General features: G+C 37.5%; 2 protein-coding genes across 3 annotated transcripts; one reads left to right on the top strand and one right to left on the bottom strand.

Annotated features, from left to right (window-relative positions):
• The first annotated feature begins 3,263 nt into the window (after positions 1 to 3,263).
• On the top strand, positions 3,264 to 13,605 carry efhc1 (EF-hand domain (C-terminal) containing 1). Of its 2 annotated transcripts, none has more exons than XM_057823692.1 (9): positions 3,264 to 3,946; positions 7,312 to 7,590; positions 7,727 to 8,014; positions 8,098 to 8,247; positions 8,536 to 8,728; positions 8,915 to 9,141; positions 12,530 to 12,905; positions 13,006 to 13,152; positions 13,228 to 13,605. In XM_057823692.1, exons 1-9 carry the CDS (start codon positions 3,881 to 3,883, stop codon positions 13,239 to 13,241), a joined length of 1,740 nt encoding a protein of 579 aa, XP_057679675.1. In that variant the 5' UTR covers positions 3,264 to 3,880; the 3' UTR covers positions 13,242 to 13,605. The 2 variants fall into 2 exon arrangements, with proteins under 2 accessions (XP_057679675.1, XP_057679674.1); XM_057823691.1 differs by having other exon boundaries at positions 13,286 to 13,605.
• On the bottom strand, positions 13,404 to 23,105 carry tram2 (translocation associated membrane protein 2). The gene is made up of 11 exons (XM_057823693.1): positions 22,885 to 23,105; positions 21,830 to 21,893; positions 21,598 to 21,707; positions 20,071 to 20,187; positions 19,944 to 20,002; positions 19,648 to 19,732; positions 17,801 to 17,871; positions 17,608 to 17,712; positions 17,378 to 17,521; positions 17,114 to 17,271; positions 13,404 to 14,436 (listed from the first exon to the last, which is right to left on the bottom strand). Exons 1-11 carry the CDS (start codon positions 23,002 to 23,004, stop codon positions 14,360 to 14,362), a joined length of 1,110 nt encoding a protein of 369 aa, XP_057679676.1. The 5' UTR covers positions 23,005 to 23,105; the 3' UTR covers positions 13,404 to 14,359.
• Positions 23,106 to 23,436: the final 331 nt, after the last annotated feature.

Raw genomic sequence — 23,436 nt, forward strand, 5'->3', positions numbered from 1 at the left:
TATTTTCACCAAATAAAAAAATATATACCTTTTTTTATTCAATTATATATCGCATTTCTCTTTGCAGGTACTACAGTGCTGGCCAAAAGTATTGTTACCCCTGCAATTCTGTCAGATAATGCTTAATTTCTCCCAGAAAATGATTGCAATTACAAATGCTTTGGTAGTAATATATTTATTTTGCTTGCAATGAAAAACAAAAAAAGAGAATGGGAGAAAAAAAATCATTATCATTTTACACAAAACTCCAAAAATGGGACGGACAAAAGTATTGGCACCCTCAGCCTAATACTTGGTAGCACAACCTTCAGACAATATAACTGCCAACAACCGCTCCCGGTATCCATCAATGAGATTCTTGCAGTGCTCTGCTAGAATTTTAGACTATTCTTCTTTGACCAACTGCTCCAGGTCTGAGATTTGAAGTGCGCCTTCTCCAAACTGCCATTTTCAGATCTGTCCACAGGTGCTCTATGGGATTCAGGTCTGGGCTCAATCCTGGCCACTTTTGAAGTCTCCAGTGCTTTCTCTCAAACCATTTTCTAGTGTTTTAATAGACCCATGACCTCTGAGGGAGACCCAGCTTTCTCACACTGGGCCCCACAATATGCTGCAAAATGTGTTGGTAGTCTTCAGACTTCATAATGCCATGCTTTGCTGCCTCTGGCACTGGACTGTGCCAGAGGTTTGACTGTGGGGACAGTGTTCTTTTCTTTGCTTATTTTTATTTGTTTTTTAAGCAGTTGTATTTTTTTCCTCTCCTCACAAACTTATCTATAAGAACTGTTGTTATAATGATACTCTGTTAATGCCTTTTCCCGAAAAGCTCTACTTTTGTCTCATGTGACCAGAGAACATTCTTCCACAACATTTTTGGCTTTCTCAGGTAAGTTTTGGCAACCTCCAGCCTGGCTTTTTTTATGTCTCTGGGTCAGAAGTGGGATCGTCCTAGCGAGCCTAACTTCGAGTCCCTTTTCATTGGCCGGGTAGTACGGGTTGACACTGTTCTACCGTCGGACTGCAGGACAGCTTGAACTTGTTTGGATGTTAGTCGAGGTTCTTTAGCCACCATACGCACAATCTTTCATTGAAATCTTTCGTCAATTTTTCTTTTCCGTCCACATCTAGGGAGGTTAGCCACAGTGCCGTGGGCTTTACACTTATTGATGACACTGCGAATAGTAGACACAGGAACATTCAGCTCTTTGGAGATGGCCTTGAGATTGCCCATGCTTCCTCACAATTCTGCTTCTCAAGTCCTCCGACAGTTCTATGGTCTTCTTTTCTCGATGCTCAATGTGTTACAAGGACACAGGAAAGAGGTTGAGTCTACTTTAATCCATTTTAACAGGCTGCAAGTGTGATTTAGTTATTGCCAACACCTATTATGTGCCACAGGTAAGTAACAGGTGGTGTTATTTACACAAATTAGAGAAGCGCCACATGATTTTTCAAAGGGTGCCAGTACTTTTGTCCTGCCCATTTTTGGAGTTTTGTGTAAAATGAAAATGATTTTTTTTTTTTTTTTTTCTTCCCCATTCTCTTTTGTGTTTTTTCATTGCAAGCAAAATAAATGAAGCTATTACTACCAAAGCATTTGTAATTGCAATCATTTTCTGGGAAAAATTTAGCATTATCTGACAGAATTGCAGGGGTGGCAATACTTTTGGCCAGCACTGTATAAACGCTATTGAACAGGTAAGGAAAGACAGACTGTCAAAACATCATACTGGACTTCAAGCTATGTGGGCTTTGTGTCCACCTATTCTTCAGAGGTAAAGAGTTCACATGGGCTGATGTCCAGTGTGAAGTTTCCACAGTCCACGCTAATTTAGTGACATGTCACTGCTGTTGATCCACTGTGTTTTCCAAGGTCAATTTAATGCAGCCATCTACCAGGAATTTCTAGAGCACTTCATGCTTCCCTATGCTGGCAAGCTATTTGGGAATGCTGATTTGCAGCAGGACTTGACATCTGCCCGCCTGACAAAGGTACCAACAGCTGGTTCCATGACCATTGTGATGTTTTTTGTTTAGCCAGCAAATTCCCCAGACCTGAACCCCTTTGAAAATCTATGAGCTGTTGTCAAGTGGAAGATGAGAGACGCCAGACCCAACAATGCAGATGGCCTCAAGTCAGCTTCAAAGCAACCTGGGCTTGATTTTAACGATGCCATGACACATTGAGGTGATTTGGGGAAAAATGAGGACCCATCAGGTATTAAGTGCATCGAAATGAACATACTTTTCGTAATCCCGCCATTTGTGCTTAACCCCTTCAGACCTAAGCATGCTGCTAAAGAACATGACGTGTTCGCGTCTCTAAACGAATAAATACACAGAATTTAGTTGCTATTTCCACTTCTTTGAAATTATTGTATGAAACTTTACCCATCAAAATCAAATCATGAGGTTTTGCATGCCCTCTTTGCTTTTTTTGTTTTTTGGGCTCTTTGAAAATGGCTGACCAAACGCAACTTCAAAAAGGATAACTTAAAGGGCTAATTTCTCATTAAAAATACATTAAAATTAACATGGATAATATTCAATAAAAGCATGAAATATCCCCGACCAAACAATTGCACTTTGTTCTGGTGTTTGAGTAGGGTAAACATCAGTGCAGATTTTTTTTTTTTTTTTGCCCAGCAGAAAAAAATGCGGGTCTGAAGGGGTTAAAACATCCTTTTCTGATCGGGCTTCTGTGATATTATAATTTTCTGACACTGAATAGCCTATTTGGTTTTCATGGTACATACTCATCAAATAAAAACTTGGAAATATTTCACTTTGGTTAATAAATTTATATTGAATAACGGCTTGACTGAAATAACACAAATATTTGCCATCCCCCCCCCCCCCACCCTTAAATTCCTGCAACATGAACCAATTATCAGAGAATCCCAACATTTGAAAAATAAGGTCCTAATCAAACCTTTTTTTTTTTTTCAAATTTGTAAAAAGAAAAGTCAAAATGAATATGTAATAAGCGCTCTAAAATCTATAACCCTTGCTAAATCCTTTTTTCCCCCTCATGGAACCTGCAGATGCATGTGTTGACTTGCATCAATCTTTTTTTTTTTTTTTTTTTTTTCCAAAAAAATGTCGGAATTCTGAATTGGTTTCAAAATCATCAAATTTTAGGTGTATTAAATGTGATACATTTGGCAATAAAGGGTTAAAATTGTTCTTGTGTATTTCTATCTGCACAGTCCTAGCGCCCCTTTGTGGTCAACCACTGGTATCACACTGCAAAATGTGACACACTTAAAATGGAAATCACTTAGTTTCAGTTGCCTTTGTAGTTTTATGATATTTTTTTAAATTCGTGGTTCTATTTTTTTTTTTTTTTAATCATTGTTTATCACACACGCAACAGTGCCGCGGCACCAAACGTAGTTAAGAAAGTAGAATATTTTCAATTCGAATCCATTACATTTTTATTTGTTTCATTCGGATAATTTCGCTATGTTGCTAGTTGACGTCGTATAATGCTGTCACGCAAACGGTGACGATTAGCTTGCCTAAATGGTGAACGTCAACTTTCTGAAATAGCACTAGCATGTTTGAAATAGACGTTTTAAAACGTGTAAGGCGTAGCCCTGAAGCTCAGTTTCTCTTCCCGTTCTAACACTGACATCATCGTCGTTTTGAACACAAAGCTTGGATAGATTGGAAAAAAAAAATGTACTTCATAATTTTTGAAAACAACACAAAAGGCTTTTCTAATAATCACCGAAGTCGCATCCCGGAAACGAACAAAATAAAAGCGGCGTCGGGTTGTTTTACTGTCGTTCTCGCAGTTACAAACTGCAAGAAAATAACAAAATCGTGTCATTAAACATTAACCCGACTACTATATTGCTCGTCTACTCGAGTGAAAATGGCACGCAAGTTGGACAATAACGGCTTGCCTTTCTTGCCGGGGTTCTCTTTCCAGGATGTATCGGTAAGTAAGTTGTGCAGAAAATTTGTCAAACTCTGCTCTTGTAACGTTCCAAAATTATTTGATTAGTGTTCATTTTCAGTACTGGTAATTGGATTTATGAAGTCTTTCAGTGCCATATCATCGTTCAGATTGCTCATTTCATCCTTCTGCTGTACATTGAAATGAGCTTGTCACTAGTAGACGTCCACTCTATTTGAACTAATGTATCTGAACGTCTGTTGCATGGTTAGACTGCTTGCATTTGTCAGATGCATAAAATTAAAACCCAAATGGCTTACAGAATGCTTTTTTTATGTGTGTCACCCATGCTACAAAATCCAGCAAATGTTGGTTTCTGAACCAGCAGAAGCATTTGTTTGTTTTGGTACTGGTTTTGCTGCTACAGAAACCAGCATATGCTGGATTTCTTAGCAGGGATCAGTTGATCTCACTAACATCAAACGGTATGCGTGGTTGGTATTGGTAAAAGCAAGGGCATAGGTTTGGTCTCAAGTTCTCAACATTGATAGTGACAATATACAGTGTATTACAAAAGTGAGTTCACCTTTGCATTTCTGCAGATATTTAAGTACCTTAAGAAAGCTTAAGATAGCCAATTCTGAGTTGAAAATAATAATTGAGGGTCTACCAATTGAAAATGTAAATGAAGCTAAATTTCTCGGTGTTACAATTGATAACAAGCTGTCATAGAGACCCCATATCAGATACACGGAAAACAAAATCTCCAAATGTCTGTCAATCATAAATAAAGCAAAACAATACCTTGATGTAAATGCACTAGCTACTCATGTATTATTAGTGATGTGTGTGTATATATAATATATATATATATATATATATATATATATATATATATTGGTGTTGTTGTGATTACTGCAACTATTATTATTACTATCAATGTACTCATTATGATTAGTACAGCTGTTGTTGGGAAGTGACTGCATTCCTATGGAATTTTTGGAGTGAAATGGGGGTGGGACACAAAAAAGCTTGGCTTCTTCCCACTCCTTTTCGAGCTACATGTGTATGTATTGTTATTATTTTTGTTATAATCATCATTACTGTTTTATTATTTTTTTTTTTCCATACTTGTTGTTTTTTGTTGTTATTGCTCGAAATAAAAATCAATCAATCAATCAATCAAAAGCCCGCAAACCGTTTGTAAAGACATGTCAACAAAGCACATGGATTACTGGAACCATGTCCTATGGTCTGATGAGACGGACGGGCTTTCTTGTGTACCGTCTACAGAAGAGGCTTCCCCCTGGGGTGACAGCCATGCAGACCAATTTGATGTAGAGTGAGGCGTATGGTCTGAGCACTAACAGGCTGACCCCCCCACCTCTACAATCTCTGCAGCAATGCTCACAGCACTCCTGTAACGAGTCACATGACATTTTGGAGGAAAAATGACAAGCTGTACTCAATTTGGACATTTAGGGATGTGCATTTTTTCATAGGGGTGTACTCACTTTTGTTGCCAGGGGTTTAGATATTAATGGCTATATTTTGAGTTATTTTGAGGGGAAAATAAATTAACTCTATTATATAAGCTGTACACAGACTACTTTTCATTGTGTCAAAGTTTCATTTTGTCAGTGTTGTCCCATGAAAATATATACCTAAATATCAGCAGAAATGCGAGGGGTGTACTCACTTTTGTGATATACTGTAACAGCATAACCTGAATGCACACTTTTTGCTGGGGATGGGACATTAATAAGACCAAACAGATGGGGTGAACGGGGGTCAGGGCTACATTTCTCACGAATATGAACCTAATTAATTGACAGGCTAAATGCAAAAAAATCTAAATTTCATGTGTATTGGTTCAGGTGGTACACAGTTTGATTCAAACCTTTGTTTTCAAAAACTACGGTACTAAAGAAACATTCTGAAAACTTCAAGGAAAAAATGTATTCTATTAGCAAATTTAAATGGCAATATTTGAACATAACGTAAATTATTTTAACATACACTATTAATACAGACTAATTGGAGACAAGGGGGTAACCCTCGGTTCACTACATTTCTCACAGTTTAGTAAACGTTAACGGTAGTAAACACATACAGAAGGACACTTCTCTTTAAGCAGCTTCCTACCGGAGTTTTGCAGGTTAGCAAATTCACACAGTTTAATGTTATGCTAACTTTGATGCAGGTCGGACTTCCAGTAGCAAAATTAGTGGTTTGTTCCCCACACCTCCACAACACTGACATCTATAAGAGGGCTGTCAAAATTATCGCGTTAAAGGGCGGTAATTGATTTTTAAAATTAATCACGTTAAAATATTTGACGCATTTAACGCACATGCCCCGCTCAGATTAAAATGACAGCACAGTGTAATGTCCACTTGTTACTTGTTTTTTTTGTGTTTTGTCGCCCTCTGCTGGTGCTTGGGTGCGACTGATTTTATGGGTTTCAGCACAATGAGCATTGTGTAATTATTGACATCAACAATGGCGAGCTACTAGTTCATTTTTTGATTGAAAATTTTATTAAAACGAAAACATTTTAATATAAAATTTCTATAACTTGTACTAACATTTATCTTTTATAGTTCTTTCTATTCATGGATCGCTTTTACAGAATGTTAATAATGTTAATGCCATCTTGTTGATTTATTGTAATAATAAACAAATACAATACTTATGTACCGCATGTTGAATGTATATATCCGTCTTATCTTTCCATTCCAACAATAATTTACAGAAAAATATGGCATATTTTATAGATGGTTTGAATTGCGATTAAGTACGATTAATTAATTTTTAAGCTGTAATTAACTCAATTAAAAATTTTAATCGTTTGACAGCCCTAGTCTATATACATTACATACAGTGGCTGCTGTTGCTGCTGGCCGGAAAAAAAAATCTAATTTCCCTCGTCTTTATAGGGGGCGGAGGAATTATCGTGTTGTCGACAAGTTGTATTTCTGTCGGGACGGAGGAGGCGGTATGTTGTCGACATGTTGTATTTCTGTCGGGGCTGTGAGTGTGTCTGTTTGTGGGGTGTGCGGTCAAGTCATCAGCCAATCAAACATGCGTTTGGTGGGGGTGTGGACTGGATCATTCAAGTAAAAAGGGGGTCATGTCTGTCTGAACATAATGAAAATAATAATAATGGTAGGGTCAATTCTATCCTTACAACATACTGGAAAAAGATCGAAATTACCTAAATAAATGAAGTCATTATATAATTCAAAAAAGGTTGCTTAAAAATTGGTAGGGACAATTTGAACATCCAGATAAGTTGGTAGCGTTATCTCCCTACCATCCCTATACAAACCTACGCCCTTGATTGAAAGTAGTAGTTCTTGGGGTCATGTTGCTGATTTTTTTCTATATATTTTTTACCTTCCCAGAAAACAGCCTTTCATCGTCCTCAGACGTTGTCGTATGCCAGGGGCTTGGCATTGGCTCGTCAGCCTAGGTTAGGCATTGGACTGGAGCCTCTATTAGCGGAACAGATGTTGCAAGAGGAGCTAACTGGCATGGCCGGTGACATGCCAGACTTCACTTACGGCTCCTTTGACACCAAATACATAAAAGACTTGGTTAATTTGTCCTATCACTCAGCCCCTGCACCTACCCACGCTGAACCTCAGCCCTTCATACCATCCTATGTCACTCTTGACAAGAAGGTATGGTCCATAGGATTTATAGGTGTATATACTGGTACATACTGGCCTTAAACAATTAAGCACAAAAGTAGAAAAGCTACTTACGGTTTTCCATAGTTGTGTGTGCTCTTCATGCCTCGCCTATCTTTAACAACAGGTGCTTTGCTTCAGAGCATACTTTAAGGAAGATATCATCAACAGTCGTCAGGAGAAGAACTGCGTCCGCCATGTGGATATATACTACTACCTTGAGGACGACAGCATGAACATCTCCGAACCCTGGATGCCAAATTCTGGGATGCTACAAGGCCAGCGGCTCAAACGCCACTGTTTCCCCAAGAAGGAGCCTGGGAAGTATTATCACTGGAAAGACCTCAATCTTGGCATTGACCTGGAAGTGTATGGTGTCAAGTACCACATTGCTCAGTGTGATGCCTTTACTAAGGTGCTACTAAACACCTGTATCTGCATCTCTGCAACTGTCAGTCTGACACAAACATGAAAGTGTGACTTTTTCTCATTTTATAGGACTTTATGCAGCGTCAGGGCATTATTCTCAATCCGCCAGAGGAAATGCCTGTGGATACTTATCTCATGAATCGGAAAAAACCTACACCAACCTTCACGACACCCTCTGAATTTGACAGCAGGTACCAGTTTCTTCACATGGATCGCAAGGTAATTTCCTTCAGAACCAGTGCACTAGCAAAAGAATAACTTGCTCACAACATACAGACATCATTGGTGTTACGTTTTAACTGTAAAAGTTGGGTGATTGTAAAAGGCAGCAGTTTATTCTCATGAGAATAAGCAGTACAGATACTGGGTGGAATATTCTGTTGAAAGATCAGTCAAAATTCTCTTTAGGAATCAAGGCATTGTCTTTTTTTTTTAATGGTTTCCTTTAAATGATCTCTACCATTTATTGGGGTTCACTGTACTGAATGTAACCTTTTCTCTGGTCAGGTGCTGCGTTTCTTTGCCCTATGGGACGATTCAGAGTCTGAGCTTGGTGAAATCTTGCCTGTTACAATTCACTACTTCTTGGTGGATGACACGGTGGAGATCAGGGAGGACCACAAGCCCAACAGTGGCCGCTATCCTTTCCCGGTGCTGATGCAGCGGCTTAGGATACCGAAGAAAATGAAGCCAGGCCATGGTAATAAACAAAGCTAAAGTCACGTGTCCACCAAACGGATGAAATTATTTACATCCAATCACACTGAAGCATGCATGCAAGCAGTACCCTCACAAAGTATTGAACAGTGTGTTGAAATGCTTTCTCAAGCTGTAGCAATTATCCTATGTTAACATTATTTTAGCTTTGAGTCTTTGGCTTTTTCAGACCAATTCCCTAGCTGTGTTATGGAAGATTCTGTCGAAGAAGTGGAAGAGTACTTCTCCCCGAAAGACTTCCAAGTTGGCGAAATGGTGGCAATATTGGGACGCCGTTTCTTACTGTACGACTGTGATGAGTTCACTAGGGACTACTACCATGAAAACTACCCAGAGATGACCATCAAAAGCATAGAAGTACCCAAGCAGTTGGGCAAGTTTGAGGGCATGCAAAGGGTGAGATTTACAATAATCCTGTGATATTTGCGAAAAGGGGCAGTGAGTAGCATGAGCATAAAGGTTTTGATACCGTTGCCCCTGAAATGTTGCATAAACATTGCAAAATCTATGATTCCAAATATTGAAAAATATTTAATGTGCATGTTGCAGATTTTTCAAATTTCTACCAACGAGCAAAGGTGGGTAGACTAGCCAAAAAATTTACTCAAGTAAGATTAGCATTACTTCAAAATAATAGTACTCAGTGAAGTGAAGTATCTGGTGAAAACAATACTCAAGAGTAACATTGTGAGTAACTGCTTATTTTTATTTGTTTTTTAAGCAGTTGTATTTTTTTCCTCTCCTCACAAACTTATCTATAAGAACTGTTGTTATAATGATACTGTACAATAACCCACTACAGAAATACAAAAAAATCATTGAATTCCAGCGAGAGAAAAAAGAAAAAAAGAAATGAAGTATTATTCGCCCAAAGTGCATGAGTGCCCACTAGTGGAGAAAATAGTCCCTAGTTTGAATAGTGAATACTTCCTTCATAGTTACTACATAAGCGGATACATCAGGCTCCCCATGATGGCCGAAAAGTGTCATTGCATGTAATTGACTTTCCTATAAATATATATAAAACTGCAACAAAAATGAATGAAGTGAACAAAATATATTTTTATAATGGGTCAAAATTATTTTTTGAACAGATCATGTGACTAGCAACTTAGCCGGCCATTTACTTCGCATCTAATTTTCAAATGAATAAATAAATACATTTAAAAAATTCGGGAAGGGCAATTTTATTTTTCAAATGATTTTTTTCTTTGATCGCAAGTATTTTTTTTTTTTTTAAATTAAGCAACATTTTTGGGGATTAAATGGTTTAGACACAAATGTCCTACCCATAATATGGCCCAAACACAAAAAGAATTGCCTCAATCAAAGAAAACTTTTTCAATGAAAAAATAAGTGTTCAAATGCAAATTTTTCAATCTCAAATATTTTTTCGCATTCAAAAACTTTTTCCATGATTTAAATTTTTCTTTATTTGATTGAAGTGATTATTCTTTTTGAAAATATTTTTTTGAAGCAACTTATTTTTTGATTGAATAGTAGACCAAAAATGTCCTAGCCAAAATGTGGCCCAAACACATATCAACATTTCAATCAAAAAAACTTGACTTCAATTAAAAAAAAAAAAAAAAAATCAGAGAAAATATCTTTCACATGCATTTTATTTTTTTTTTTCAAATTTATTTTTTCAGTCAAATACATTTTTTTTTTTTTATTGAAGTGACTTTTTTTGGGTTGAAAATACATGTTTTGATTGAAGCAACTATTTATTTTTTATTGAAGCAACTTTTGTTGATTGAATAATAAAGACACAAATCTACCTCCATAATTTTTGACTGGGGTAACTACATTGGCACGACACCGGTGGGCGTACCATATCCAATGGATGACGGTCTTCGCGAAAAATATTGCCTAAGCAGCCTAATTTAGTATTCCCCTCAAGAACAATGGGAAACAAAAAAACGCTCATTGTCAACTTATTATCATGAATATTCTTGTAAGTTTATTGTTGACAGTGCGTTTCAGAGTCATCAACATGTTGTGCCCCCCCCCGTCCCAAAAGTCAAACTCCGCCTATGAGTTACTATTATGAAATTAAAAGGATCATATCTCCGGTTTTCCGTGGTCAGTCGGTTCCAAATAAAAACTGGGAGAGAGGTTTAAATCCGCGCTTTCGATTCATGTTGAAGGCAGATACTTCATCTTTTTATGGTGCTTTAAAGACGTGATTGAAAAGGCTGGCCTGATCATAGAACTGTTAGCTTGCGTCAGATTGGTGTAATGGAGTCGTGATTATTGTTGCGATGTCTCATTGGTGAAATTGGTTGAGCTACTCTTGGCATCGCTGGCTAAAAAAAATAATCGAATACGTAGATTAAAGAGGAAACATTTAACGACTCTTGTGTAGACCAAAGTGGCGGAGTAAGAGTAGCGTTTTTTCTTCCTAAATCTACTCCAGTAAAAGTAAAAAGTATGGGTTAGTAAAACTACTCTCAGAATTAATTTTTCTCAGAAAGTTACTGAAGTAAATGTAACAGAGTACATGTAACGCGTTACTACCCACCTCTGCCAACAAGATAGCCTAAAACATACCTCCTCCCGGACATGTCTTGTGGAAGTTTTTCCATTATCACCTCGACATTCTTGCTTGATGCCACTATTAGACTGGATATTTCTTTATGTAGGTAATAAAAGGCGAATTCACAAATTGCAATCCCCTGGCAAGATAGGATTACCTCTAAAGATGTCCCGATCGATCGGGATGCCGATCACGTCATTTTCAAAGTATAGGAATCGGCAAAAAAATATCGGACATGCCTTTTTTGAATTTTTTTTTTTTTTCAATTAAATCGTTTTCTAATTGTGTTTAACGTTACATACAAAATGTCTTACATTCATCCAGAGTCTTTAGTTTTGGCTTAAAGTAGGGCTATCAAATTTATAGCGTTAACGGCGGTAATTAATTTTTTAATATTAATCACGTTAAAATATTTAATGCAATTAGCACATGCGCTGCACGCCCTACTCACGCATTGTCACGTTCCATCTATAATGGTGCCGTTTTACCTATATTTAGAGCTAACAGGCAGCGTAAAATGAGTAGAGAGAATTTTGACAGCCTTTGGAGCCTCTTTTTAAATGGCTAAAGCCTTAAAATCCCCCTCTCAATAATTAGAAATATCGCGGGAAGCAATGTGGAGAATAACGGTAGCGGTTGATCTTTTCCTTAACACCCTATGTTACCTCCCAACGCAGAGAAGATATATCAATTGGTGCCACTACGCACAGTAAGGGTTGCACTTCCCATCATCCATTTGGGCAGAGCAGTTAAATGGCTACAGTATCATTTACTGAAAGCTCAGCAAATACACTAGATGGCAATATTTAGTCACAATATACAAAGTCACATTTATCCTTTAAGAATTACAAGTCTTTCTATCCGTGGATCCCTCTCACAGAAAGAATGTTAATAATGTAAATGCCATCTTGAGGATTTATTGTCATAATAAACAAATACAGTATTTATGTACTGTATGTTGAATGTATATATTCGTCCGAGTTTTATTCATTTTTTTCTTAATGCATTGCCAAAATGTATATGATCGGGAAAAATTATCGGGAATGATTGGAATTGAATCGGGAGCAAAAAAAGCAATCGGATCGGGAAATATCGGGATCGGCAGATACTCAAACGATCGGGATCAGATCGGGAGCAAAAAAACATGATCGGAACAACCCTAATTACCTCATTTTAGTTTTTTCAATCTGCATGTTGTTCATAATAATTTCTTAATTTTTTTTTTTTCTTCTGGCACATTTCTAGGAGATTCCTCCCTATAATGGCTTTGGATCACTGGAAGATTCCCTCCAGAGTTGTTTATCTCTACTCCCCCAACCTCCCAGAAAGAATGTGGTAAAGATGCTGGAGAATGAGCACAAAGTGCTGCGTTACAGTGCCCGACTGGTGTCGCGTAAGGACGCATCAGAGTCTCAGAAACGCAAAGATGCGGATCGATTTTTCATTTTGTCCTATTTTTTGTCCGATGACTCAATCTGTCTTTACGAGAATCCCAAAAACAACTCCGGATTCAAGGGCGGAGTGTTCTTGAGAAGGACACGTGTTCCCAAACCAAATACTTCTGTGGACAATCCTGAATTCTACACACCGTCAGACTTTTCGATTGGAGCAGTTGTGGACAGTGAGTCTTTTTCCGCATTTCGAGACAACTCAAGCCTTTCAGTCGATGATCAGCTACAATTTGAACCTGCCAATTTTTTAACTCTTTTTTTTCCTTGTAGTTTTTGGTCACCGCTTCACCCTCATAGACGCTGACCTTTATGTGCTAAATTACATGGAGGACAACCCAGGAATGATTCCCTTGGAGACTCTAGAAACCATCCGCCAGAAGCTTAGGTCTGAACCCAAGCAGACAGCTGAACAAAATGGTAAAATTCAATAATTCAAAATCCACTATACAAGTTCGAATTTTCGAGTTTTAAGTTTTAACAATTTTTTTGTAGAACCACCCTCATGATTCCAAGTCAACTTTGTACCCTCACGTCAGTTTCGTGCCCATAGGACCAGAAGTCAAGAGCCTGAGATTCTTGACACAAGACTTCGGGAAGTAGTTTTACCGTATGCGTAAACAAGTATCAGAAGCGCAATGAGGACTAAAAAGTTAAATTGTTCAAGATGCAACAGAAGAGGATCTCATTAAGTTACAGTTTAGTGTAAGAGTTACACATTAGAAATACAATTCTAACAGTTTCACTATTACAGTTCACACTTGTACAAAAACTGTATAGAGAAGTTCACACTTGTACATAAACTGTATATAGATTATTGCTATTATATGGCATAAAACAATGATTTAAAAGAAAATGCTTTTTGGTCTGCTGATATTGCAAGGCATGAAATCTGTGTGCCTGATTTTTAAAAAATGGAAGAAATTTACAGTGACAGAAAATGATGCATCAAGTCATTTTGTTCAGAAAATTATTCATCATTGAACAAACGGACAATCAATGGAACGGCATGTGGTAAAGTACATAATGACATGCGTCGTGGAAGTGACAAATACAAGACATGATTTACTTGAGAGGAAATATGGACACTTTTCCACCAGTAGGCCAAAGTAGCTTCCATCACCTTGCACAGTTGCATGGGAGCTACCATTAATGGGGCTTACAGTAAGCCTCTATTATGTTATCGTCAGTAACATATTTGCTACTCTCAATAGACCAGACTGGAAAAGAAGCAAAGCTGGCTCAACGGCAATCAGACGAGCAATACAGTACTTGGTAATGAGGATTACATGACCACATTCAAGTTACGACACAGTAACGTGCTACATACTGTGTTTGTACACTTCTGGCATTTTGCACTTAATAGTGCTCATTAATGAAGAAAAGCAGGCTCTCTGGATGTATGAGGATAAAAAAAAAGCAAAAAATAAGTATGATCCGAGTACATGTCTCTTGGGCTCAAGGAATTTCGTTGGATTTTATTTTCCAGCATTCAAGCCCTACTGTAAGTCTGTAGTCACAGTCCCTGGAGCATGTCGGGATGGAACTCGACCAGGAAACACCATCAGCTCCTGTTGTGTTCAGGGATCTCGGCTTGGCCACCGCTCAGCTCAGTCTGATTGTTTCCTTAGTGAGATTTGAGTTTTTTGATCCTTGGAGACGTTCCGTTTTCTGCTTTTAGGACTCCATTTTCATAATGCCCAACTAAATAAAAGATAAAAAATGTCAATAAGAAGAAAAAAAACAAAACAGTAGAGTGGATTACAGTACTAGACTGCTCGGAGTCACTTTCCATTCACTATTTAGTGCTCTTTCATGGAAAAGTTTGAGAGTTGCCACTTTTTGTTTGCAGATTTTTAGTGTTTTTAGACTTGATGTGTAGTGAATTTTGAATCGGGAGCACAATGCATTTTGAAAAATAGGGGAAAATTAAAAATCAGCAGAATTTTATCTATTTTCTCTATTCTGTGATGTGTCAACTTCTCAGGGACTTTAATACAGTGATCCCTCGTTTTTCGCAGTTAATGGGGACCAGAACCCGCTGCGATAAGTGAAAAACCGCAAAGTAGTCCCCCCAATTTTAATGTGTGTATGTGTGTGTGTTCCATTATTTATTCAGGTTTATCATTGGAAAGAGACGCATATAAGACATGTTTTTTCATTTTTTTCCCTGACATATAAAAAAATAACTTATGTATGTATGTATGTACAGTTTATATATATATATATATATATATATATATATATACTGCCGCGTTAACGGGCAGTAATTAATATTTAAAATTAATCACGTTAAAATATTTGACGCAATTAACGCACATGTCCCGCTCAGACAGATTTAAATGACAGTAGAGTGAAATGCCCACTTGTTAATTGTGTTTTATGGAGTTTTGCCGCCCTCTGCTGCGACTAATTTTATAGGCTTCAGCACCCATGAGCATTGTGTAAGTAATTATTGACATCAACAATGGCGGGCTACTAGTTTATTTTTTGATTGAAAATTTTACAAATTTTATTAAAACGAAAACATTAAGAGGGGTTTTAATATAAAATTTCTATAACTTATACTAACATTTTTAAGAACCACAAGTCTTTCTATCCATGGATCGCTTTAACAGAATGTTAATAATGTTAATGCCATCTTGTTGATTTATTGTTATAATAAACAAATAGTCCTTATGTACCGTATGTTGAATGTATATATCCATCTTGTGTGTTATCTTTCCATTCCAACAATTTATTTTACAGAATATATATATAATTTACAGAAAAATATGGCATATTTTATAGATGGTTTGAATTGCGATTAATTACGATTAATTAATTTTTAAGCTGTAATTAACTCGATTAAAAATTTTAATTGTTTGACAGCCCTAATATATATATATATATATATATATATATATATATACATATATATAAGGCGGGAACACAGACAAGGCTGAAAAAGTAGTTTCTGCGCTTGCACCCCTCTTTGAAATAAACTGCTATATTTGATAGACAACATGTCTATATGCTGCCATAGCAATTTCATGACGCATTAAGCCCCAAACTATTTTTAATTTGTCCGTTTTATCCTGGAGACCCCCGTTTACAGACCCCGCACAACCGCTTTTGTTTCAACCTAGCCATAAAAAGGTAAGTAATTATTTTATTATTCCATATCAATTTTAACTTACAATAATTAATTTATGTTTAATATCTAGTTTAAAAAAAAGACTTGATACAATTACTCGCATATTTTAAACTTTTAAACAAATTACATCACAATAAAAATGTCTAAATAGGTCACCGATGTCTACCTCATAACTATCACCGAATTGTTTTTTTTTTGTTTTGTTTTGTTACTGTCGCATTTTCCCCGATATTTTAGATGATAAATAATCGATCCAAACAAAGAAAAAAAAATGTTTAAAAGGGTAAATATTTGAAAAAATCTCGACCACTCCTTGATTTCTGCATTGCGACCTTTGTTCTATTACTGTGTTACACCCTTAAAATCCCCAAAAACTCCAGCTGTGGCCATTCACGGTGTGTCTTGACACTTGGTGAGACAGAGTTTTGGGATCGAAACAAGGTAAGTGTGCGATAATATCTCGTTAAAGTCATGGTGTCTTTAATTATGCTTTTTCGTGGTCTTACCTCGAGTTAGGATTAAGGAGTTGTTTTTTTTTAATGCCCTCCTGTTTAAAGTTTATCTTCCCCCAGAAAATTGAGATTTAAGCTTTCCAATGAGGTATCACAGATGCATATAGGACAATTTTGAAATTTGGCCAAATTGGGAGTCTCAGAGCGAAACCTCAAGTCACCCGAGTATTTTCCACCATTTTTTTTAAATGTTTTTTTTTTTGCACTTCAAATGTAATAATTATGATAAGTTTTAAACATGTTACTGTCCCAGCGAATTATGTTTAAACAAGTAGACGCCCAATCCAAAAAGTAGAAAAATGCTAAACTTTATTAAATGCTTCATTGAGTGAGTCGACTCAAACCCGCAAGCTGCTCACTTACACACAATGAATTGCCACAGCAACTGTTTAACAAGTTAAATGATGTTGACGCATGCGGCGCTTTGAAGTTTCGGCTTACAAGCATCTCTGGCAAGATAAAACCTTAACTGTCTGTCAATCATCGTTAACTTTAATAAGTGCACTGCCTGACCAAGAAAAGTGGCAGGAGCGAGGGTATTGACCTAATTATTTGAAAAAAAATCTGAGATGGACTGAGGGCACGAAGTAGCGAGGGATCACTGATATTTAAAATTCTAGCAATATCGCAGCAACACTAGGCAGAATGCTTTGAATTACTAAGCTTAGCTAACAATTTGAGATGGGGGGTGTCTTGACTTTGAACACAGCCTTAGTTTATCTGGTCAACTCACGAGAGTCCCGCTTCATTGGCCGAATGGCTTGTTTGGTGGCAGCCTTCTTGCGGACAGCTTGCTCGTGTCTGAACTCCCGCCAGCGCCGGAGTTGGAAGCGGATAAACTTCCAGAGGAGCCAAGATTGTGTCGTACATACAAGCAGAAGAAAAGTCATCCTGAGAGCCCCCGCCCAAAAAAGGAAAAGATTAGGAACACTCTTGGAAATGTGTGTTAAGTTTTCATTTCCTTAAGTCAATTCATCATTTGGAAAAAATGTCATACCTTATGAGTACAGTGTTAAAATTGCCTGTCTCCCAGTCTAGCACCTGGTTATCACTACGTGCTAAACCGAATCCAAAGACAAGAAACATGAGCGTAAGTGTCCACATACGAGTAGTCACAAAGCTGACCGCCCATACGTCAAACCTAAAAATGAGGGCACAGTACATACGGTATGAGGTTATTGGTTATGCTCCAGTTTAAATACAAGTAGTGAAATCGGGTAAACTTGCAATTTCTGGTTGTTTTCGTCAGTGAAGTAGAAAAGTCTGGCTGTGTGGAAGACCATCTCTGTCAAATACTGGAGGCCGAGCAGCAACAGACCCAAAGGTGTCAAACTGAAGAGGTCCACAAATATTGTACTTTTAGAGTAGCTCATTTGGCTTGTGAGCACATTTTGAATTTGCAGGTAAACATGCTGCTTACTTTAAAACATACGCTGCCAAGATGTGCGACAGATACAAGCCAATGTACTGGAGCTGACGAGAGATCTCTTCCTGGCAAATGACCAACACACACTTGCACTGTCAAGTCACATATATGCACAAGAATGCGCTGGCAAGAAGATTGACATATGGGGCATTTTGTTAAAATATATTTTCAAGCACCACTTTTAACTTATTTATGCCATCACCAAATTCTCAACAGCAAGGCAACAATTAGAAATAATTATCCTGTTATTCCTGTAGATTCCCATGCATTTCTGTTAAGAGGGAACATTTCAGGCATGAAAATGGGTCGGGTTAAAAAGGTAAGAAGGGTGCGGAGGAAATATGTTCCTGTACACTGTACAACTAGGGCTGTCCCAAACGACTAATTTTCTCCCGATTAGTCAGTCGACAATTTTTACGATTAGTCGACTAATCTAATAACCCCCCCCACACTTTTTTTTTTTTTTACTAATTTAGCAAAGGAAATTTTTAATGACGCTTATTAATTCACAAAAACTTTTTGAATACAAATTCTTTATTAAAGTACAAATAGTCACGTAAATAACAACAATAAATCACAAACAATGAGGTCAAATACTGATGGCATTAACTAGTGCAAAAGAATGGAATGTGAACAGATTCAGAACACTGACTTCGCCTTTCCAACATGATTCAAAACAATTTAAAAAAATATCGAGCATTAATATTACAGTATACTACTATAATATTTCATTGCCAATCAGATTTTTCATAAAGTGTCATTTTAAAGCTATTCTTAGTGTATAATCTGAATTCTGAAGTATGTGGGATTAACTCCAGAAATCGTTATCGTTACGAACATGACGTGCTTTTATTTTGAAATGTTCGCCAGAAGTACGTTCGCTAAACCACTAACCGTAAGCTTTACACGCCGCAAAAAAAGCTCTTTTTGTCATTGCATGTAGTGTCAGTAATCAATTTTTTTTCATTTGCAAATGCTGTTAACCAGCGATTTTTTTCATTTTTGAAGTGTCACCTTTTAACCGCAAGTTTGCGTTTTGGAGGAAACTGCCAATGTTTTATTGCAGGCTAAAGTAGGTTGTCTTTTTTTTCCCCATTAGCCTCAATGTAGCAATGCTAACGTTTACAGGCTTTAATATAGATGTGTTTCCTAATTTTGTATGTCTAAACTTTAATTATACGGCGTGTTGATGACCAATAAACATCTGTGAAGGAACTGTTGTCTCATGTGCCATCAGCACGCACAAAAGTATGTACGCACGCGCGCGGCGATAAAACTTAGCCGTGAAAATTACCGCCCTCATTTTTATTTACCGTGCGATAAATGGACTCATATCATATCGCGACAGGCTTCGCAACTTCAATAAAACATGTCGTTAGTGAGTTAGATGAACTTACGACCTGCTTGTAATTGTCTCCTGTCGTCTTCCAAAATTACAACAGGGTGACAGCGCTTTAAGTGTTCATTCACGGCCGACTTGCAGCCAAGCTTGGCATCGAAGAAATAGGACGCAACAGTGTACCCTCCTTTGTTTCTTTGCGATAAGTCAATGTTTTGGCCACTCTGGTGCGTATTTTTGGCTTTGTGCCGCTTGCATACCAAGCGTCCGACATTAAAAAAAAATCTCCTGACCCCAAACCCCGCCCCCCCCACCCGCCCCCCCACTTCCTTAAAATAATTCTCCTCGGATCTACACAATTCACGTAGGTCAACCTTTCTGATTTCAAAACTGCGAATTTCACCAAAAGGTGAGAGATTTTCATGCCTGACATTTTGAACAATTCCTGGAATTTTGCTACCCTAGGTGTAACACACACAAACCCAAATTCTTCCATACTGACCTTGCGCACTTTCTGAAAGTAGAGCTCAGGCAAAGCATGAAGCCAGTAGGCCAGCTGAGTGAGGTAGAAAAACTTCACCTGGAACCTGAAACACATCCAAATCATAGGAATAATAGACAGAAGGCATGTTTACATACCACAGTAGTACAGTATTCATACTCTTATTTCCTAAGTGGAAAAGGGGAGCCCATAACTTTAACAAAAACTGATGAAAATTAACCAATACCTATTTTTCTCTGTAGCGCTTTCACAGAAATAACAGAGAACCACCCCCACCTCCAAAAATGAAGACATACCTGAGGTGTGCATGTGGATAGTTTTCCCAAACTCTGTTGGGATGCAGGACATAGCCTTCCTGTTGTAAAAGAGACAACCCATATAATGTCTTCCAAAGAGGATATGTTTCAAGTGTGTGCCACTCACCGTTATGACAACGTAGAAGCTCCACACACTGGACACCAGATAAAACACACACAGTTGACCCGACTCATTAAACTTGGTGTTCTTGCTCTTTGAAAGATGAAGACGCCTGTTGATTTTCTGCAAGTAAGAGTTACATGACAGATACATGACTATAGCATAAAGAACATGTTAACAAGTTTACCAAACCATCAGTGTCACTCCAAAACACCAAAATAACATGTGAAATGATATAATAATGTGTTAACAATTTCACATATAAGTCGCTTCAGAGTATGTCGCACCCCCAGCCAAACTATGAAAAAAAAACTGCGACTTACAGTCCGAAAAATACGGTATGTGTCATGTAAATAACTGGGACAGGAAAAAAGAATTTTGCATTTGAAGCATTTTAAGAAGTGGCACTTAAAAATGTTCTGCTGTGTGGTCACGGGACTAAAATTACACCAAAATTGGCATTTTTTTAAAACAGCTGCACAATATTTTGCTACTCTCAGACAGCTAGTGTTTTCATTATCCAAGATACTTGCCCTTAAATACGAATTCTCGGATCTCTCTATTACATTAACATAATTTTAGAAATGACAGCCATGAGAAACTATGGATTTGTTGTTTATAATTATATCACAAAAACAACAATCTTGGGTACTGTGCTGGAATGTAACGAAGTAAAAGTACTTTTACTGTACTTAAGTACATTTTTTTGTACCTGTACTTGAGTACAAATGTGAAGTGCTACTTTTTGTTTTTATTTCACTACATTTTACAGCACGTATTTATACTTTTTTCACCATTTACTTTACAAATTGTCGCCCGCGTTAAACGTTACTTTTGTTTTTCTCACATTGTAAACTGATAGTTTCGTTTTCATGCCACCAGCGCAACCAATAAGCTCCAGGCAACTATACCATTATTGAGCACTAGAGGGAGCAGCACAAATACAAGCAAGATTAAGCAGGTGAACAAGATATTGACCAGTAAAAAACAACAGTGAGAACAGCACGCCTTCAAATGGGTGCTGCACACTCTTGTACAGTAGGTGGGCGTTGTTGCTTGCAATCTGCCATTAGGATAAGTTTTGGAGTTTTCTTTTGCTTGTTCAGCTTCTGTTTACAGTGCAGTCAATTTCATTGCATTTTTTCCATCTGCAGTTATATATATCATATTTTTGCATCGGTAGAAAACACTTTTTTTTTTACCTGTAAATTTTAAAGCAAGTACTTTGTAATTGAGTAATTTTTTTCTTTACTCCTTGTATATTTACTTAAGTATTTTTTTTGCCTCTGTATCTGTACTTTTACTTTAAAACAAACAAAAAAAATGAGTACTTCATCCACCACTGCTTGGGTGTTGAAACTATGAGGCAAATGTGCTAACTACTAAGATTCTGCGTTGCACCCACAGCAAAGGGTTTCATGTGTGTCATTTTTCGTAATGACCTACTTCAAATTTTTAATACAATGTGTTTTACAGAGACATTGACCACCTACAATGCAATAAGGCCCAATGTGGGCACTGGAAAGTACTCACATCCAGCAGATACTCCTGCACCAAGGCATGGAGGATGATGGTAATAAAGAAATAGAAGAGGATGGTGGCGCAGTCCTTCCATCCGTAGTGATACAATGTTACTTCTCCATCTAAAAGAAAAAGTACACTGAGATCAGGTGGGTTCACTATTTCTTTCAAGTTTTCCCCCTAAACATAGTCTAATATCGCATTCCGTGCTTAATAATTCTGTCATGCATGCAAGACTCTTTACCTGGTGTCAGTGTGGTAACATTGTATTGGGGCTGAATAAAAAGTATTGCAGTTTTTGCTGTTGCCTGAAATGGAGAGTGACATGTTCATTAATGTATGGACTCACAACATCAGCAAAGTTCCTTAAGAGTTGGCATTTTTATTCAAAGATTACATACTACTAAATGTGATTGGGACACTTTCCAGGCAATAGTTAAGACACCTATGTGTATGACAGTAAAGTGGTCTTTTCAGGTGACACGTCAACTTGTACAATGAAAAAGACGAAGGAAATCCCCTCTTGCAGGTCAGCTGTAAGTACTCACATAGCATTTTGGTACGAATCTCACTTAATATTCAAGTATGGGTACTTTTTAAAGTAAAATTGCACAAAATACGCATGCCTGGAGGTCGGGCTTGGACTTTGTGGCAGGTCATTTGTTTCAAAATGTGGCCCTTGTCTGTAGTAGGACATCGGGAGATTGAGACGTGGCAGTGATCATCTAATATAGTCAAGTCAGTCCCGACAAAACGCTTTTGCTTCCCTTTTTAAAAGTCTTTTTAAAAAATAAAAGTAGAAACGCCGCGACATGTGCACTGTTCGAAGGCAAAAGGGAGCTTTGTACTCTTACTTTGAAGGCTACAGATGACTTACTTCCTCCTAAATCCGGCTTCCTTTCTTGTAAAGTGACGTGATAAGTGTTATCAAAAATATTGCAGACAAGGCAGTAACGTAAAGCTTTTGGTGCAATTTGCCTTTAGGCAGATAATTTGCTGCGCTAACATGTGTCAAAATAGCCGATAATTACTGTCGAAGCAGTTGTTTGCTCCAGTTTTAGTTGCTATTGTTCACCGACTGTAAAGAACTGCAGGTAAAAAAAAAAAAAAAAAGCTTGTAACAAGTCACTACTTTTTCAGATAGTACTTGACTGTACTTCGGTAGCATAAGCCTCTTTTTCCAGAAGAAAATGACACATTACCACCAAGTCTCGCCAATATATACATGCGTTCATGCCATCAGAAAGTAGCTGTGTGGAGGGAGACTAGGGGAGAAAGAGTGAGTCTTGTGTCTCTCACCTCAAACATCAATCCAATCAAAACAAAAATCACCAAACTGAAGACGATGTCGGCGTGGTTTTGGATAAGAAACTCCTGACTGAAGAAAGGATAACTCTTGTTTCTTCGGCGAAATGCCATGGCAATTTCTTGCTACTATGTGATAATTCTTGAAAATCTGGTCTCCCCTTCTCCTGACTACGAAGTTCAGTGAAACTTTTTCCCACTTGAATGCGCATGCGCGTCCTCATAAAGGGCGAGTGACAGAAATACCTTACTTGGGGCCATTTACACCAGGTTAAATCAGGTTTTGGCTTCACGTTTCGGATGACGTCCAAGTGTAGTAATGTTAGCAAGAATGTTTTTTTTTTTTTTTTGCCAGTACCAATCAAAACAAGCTAGTGTGATGTTGCGTTACTGGAATAAGAATTATATGATGTTTATACGTTGGGAAAATTCATCAGTAGCTAAAGCGACAGTGGAAGGCTCCCTGCGCTATCTTAAACTGTTATAAGCGGTGTCCTTCACATTTTAAACCTGGATTTAAAAAAAAACAAAAAAAACTGGTAAAGT

Source organism: Corythoichthys intestinalis, chromosome 19 (assembly GCF_030265065.1).
Source record: "Corythoichthys intestinalis isolate RoL2023-P3 chromosome 19, ASM3026506v1, whole genome shotgun sequence".
NCBI lineage: Eukaryota > Metazoa > Chordata > Actinopteri > Syngnathiformes > Syngnathidae > Corythoichthys > Corythoichthys intestinalis.

Bases quoted from the DNA above. Each gene is read 5' to 3' on its own strand.
- efhc1 (XM_057823691.1), top strand. From the start codon at position 3,881: ATGGCACGCAAGTTGGACAATAACGGCTTGCCTTTCTTGCCGGGGTTC. The intron at 3,947-7,311 runs GTAAGTAAGTTG...TTACCTTCCCAG, and splicing joins TCTCTTTCCAGGATGTATCG to AAAACAGCCTTTCATCGTCC. The intron at 7,591-7,726 runs GTATGGTCCATA...CTTTAACAACAG, and splicing joins ATGTCACTCTTGACAAGAAG to GTGCTTTGCTTCAGAGCATA.
- tram2 (XM_057823693.1), bottom strand. From the start codon at position 23,004: ATGGCATTTCGCCGAAGAAACAAGAGTTATCCTTTCTTCAGTCAGGAG. The intron at 21,708-21,829 runs GTAAAGAGTCTT...TTTTTCTTTTAG, and splicing joins TGTTACCACACTGACACCAG to ATGGAGAAGTAACATTGTAT. The intron at 14,437-17,113 runs GTGAGTTGACCA...TCTTTTATTTAG, and splicing joins GCCAATGAAGCGGGACTCTC to TTGGGCATTATGAAAATGGA.